The following is a 1,942-nucleotide window of genomic DNA, read 5'->3' as shown; positions in this document are numbered from 1 at the left end:
GATACCAGCCTTTAGACTCACACTGTAAAACTACTCTTCTACCAACTTTGTCAATACCCACTATGAAATGTGAGGACACCGCACCTGATGATGGGAATGAGAAGAAATCTTACTCTTTCAGTATCTGTAATTCTTCCACAATATTACATTTATTGGAAAATTAAGTGACATTTTGTGTGTAAATGTGTTTATTTAAATAAATGTAATTGTTACAATTTTTGTGACCAAGGAGAGATACATCTTCCTAAAAAAACATGAATGAAAGTAAAGAAGGTAGTATGGACAATTCAGATATCATCACTTACCAACAACAAGCTCAACAAAGGATTCTCTCTCCCATCCTGGAATGTAGCATCTATACTTTCCCTCATCAGAAGGTTTCACTTTAGAGAGGTTTAAAGAAATATCTCCAGACTTCAGTCTCTCGCTGCTGAGTGACGTTCTTCCCTTGTAGGATGGATGCAGCATATCCAACAGGTCCTGACCAGAATGCCACACATGGACAAATCTGGGGTTCAGGTCACTTTTCGTCCATTCAAACGCCATGGTGACAGCATCCTTGCCAGGTTCTAGGCGGCATGGCAATATGACGTTATCGCCAACTGTTGTAACTACTGGCTGAAGTGGACCAATCAGCTGAGTCTGGCCTGAAGAATGAACAGACATGTTTTACAAAATACACAGAAAACTCATCATAAAAGAACAATAGCACTTAGGGAACTTCATGAAACACAGCATAATCATAAAACAATGTAGCAAAAGTAAATGAAGTAAAATAAAAAACAATATCAAGATATCATATATACCAAGACAGAGTAATAAATTGCAGTTTTCAAAGTGTCAGCTCAACCGTGCCAACAACCTATTTATGCAGATAAGAGTAAAAGAGATTGATAGATTATTATACTATTTATGGATAAAACAATACATTTTGCTACAGATTTGCCTTAAAAAGAAAAATGTAACCTAGAAACTCATAAAAAATGTGCATACATATGTATGTTTGTATGGTTGCTTATTAATGATGCCTCTCCAAGTCTTTTTTCTGGGCACATGGCTGCTGTTATCTAAGGATAGCAATTCTACAACACATGACCATTTACCATTTATTTAAGACTTTACCTCCACAAGAGTCTGTTAGTAGAAGTAAAACCGTCACAGCACTGAAGACACCGTACTGAGTCGAGATCAGGTGAATCATGGTGGAGTTTAGATCTGAAAATGCACGCAAACCAGTTGTAAGAACGTATAGGCCATGCAGATCAAATGCAATAAGAATGCATCCAACGTGATGGCATTTGTGAAAAACACAAATCATATTGCACATTCGGATAACTTAAGTACTGAGATTTATGGCAGTACCAAACAACACTATCAGGTCTCTGAATAAGTAATTAGCATACGTATTGAAAATGGTCAAAAGACCTCCATTCGTAGACAGCTAAAAATGGGCCTGTATTGGAAACTGTGTGAAACAGATTTATAACAGTTTGTTCCATTATTGTTTTAAACACAAAACAATGTCGCTGAAGCAATAAAATTATGTTCAAGCAATGAAAGACGAAAAGTAAAAGAAAGGTTAAAAAAACATTCTGATTTGTGTTAAAAACAGTAATTCTAATAGTAAATTAATTTTAATTGAAAAGTTACCGTGCAATCAGTCATTATATATAAGAAATTATTTGAATTAATTCAGAAAAGCGGACATACCTGTTTCATGCCGCTGGCAGTATCCCTGTCAAAGATATATTATCTGATCCATGACCTCCAATAAAACTGTAGACTTTACCCTCTGTGGTAAATGACTAACACATTTTTGTTTATATGTTAGGTCAATGTGCTTGTGCATATCCAAATTATTTATTCATTTATGATGAAGGGGTAGAGTAGGAGTTGATATTGATATCGGATCAATAAGTTATGGGTTGTGTGTGTGTGTGTG

General features: G+C 35.5%; 1 protein-coding gene across 1 annotated transcript; it reads right to left on the bottom strand.

The window, feature by feature from the left end:
* Nucleotides 1–42: 42 nt before the first annotated feature.
* LOC118337935 (butyrophilin subfamily 3 member A2-like) lies at nt 43–1,201 on the bottom strand (the record flags this gene model as incomplete). Its single annotated transcript, XM_035675098.1, is given in 3 exon segments — nt 43–84; nt 306–647; nt 1,123–1,201. Coding segments are annotated over 3 exon segments (463 nt in total), but the record flags the coding sequence as incomplete, so codon positions are not given.
* Nucleotides 1,202–1,942: the final 741 nt, after the last annotated feature.

Source organism: Morone saxatilis, unplaced genomic scaffold (assembly GCF_004916995.1).
Source record: "Morone saxatilis isolate NCDOM2014 unplaced genomic scaffold, NCSU_SB_2.0 Contig4, whole genome shotgun sequence".
Classification (NCBI taxonomy): domain Eukaryota; kingdom Metazoa; phylum Chordata; class Actinopteri; family Moronidae; genus Morone; species Morone saxatilis.
This window is presented reverse-complemented; position numbering and strand designations above follow the sequence as displayed.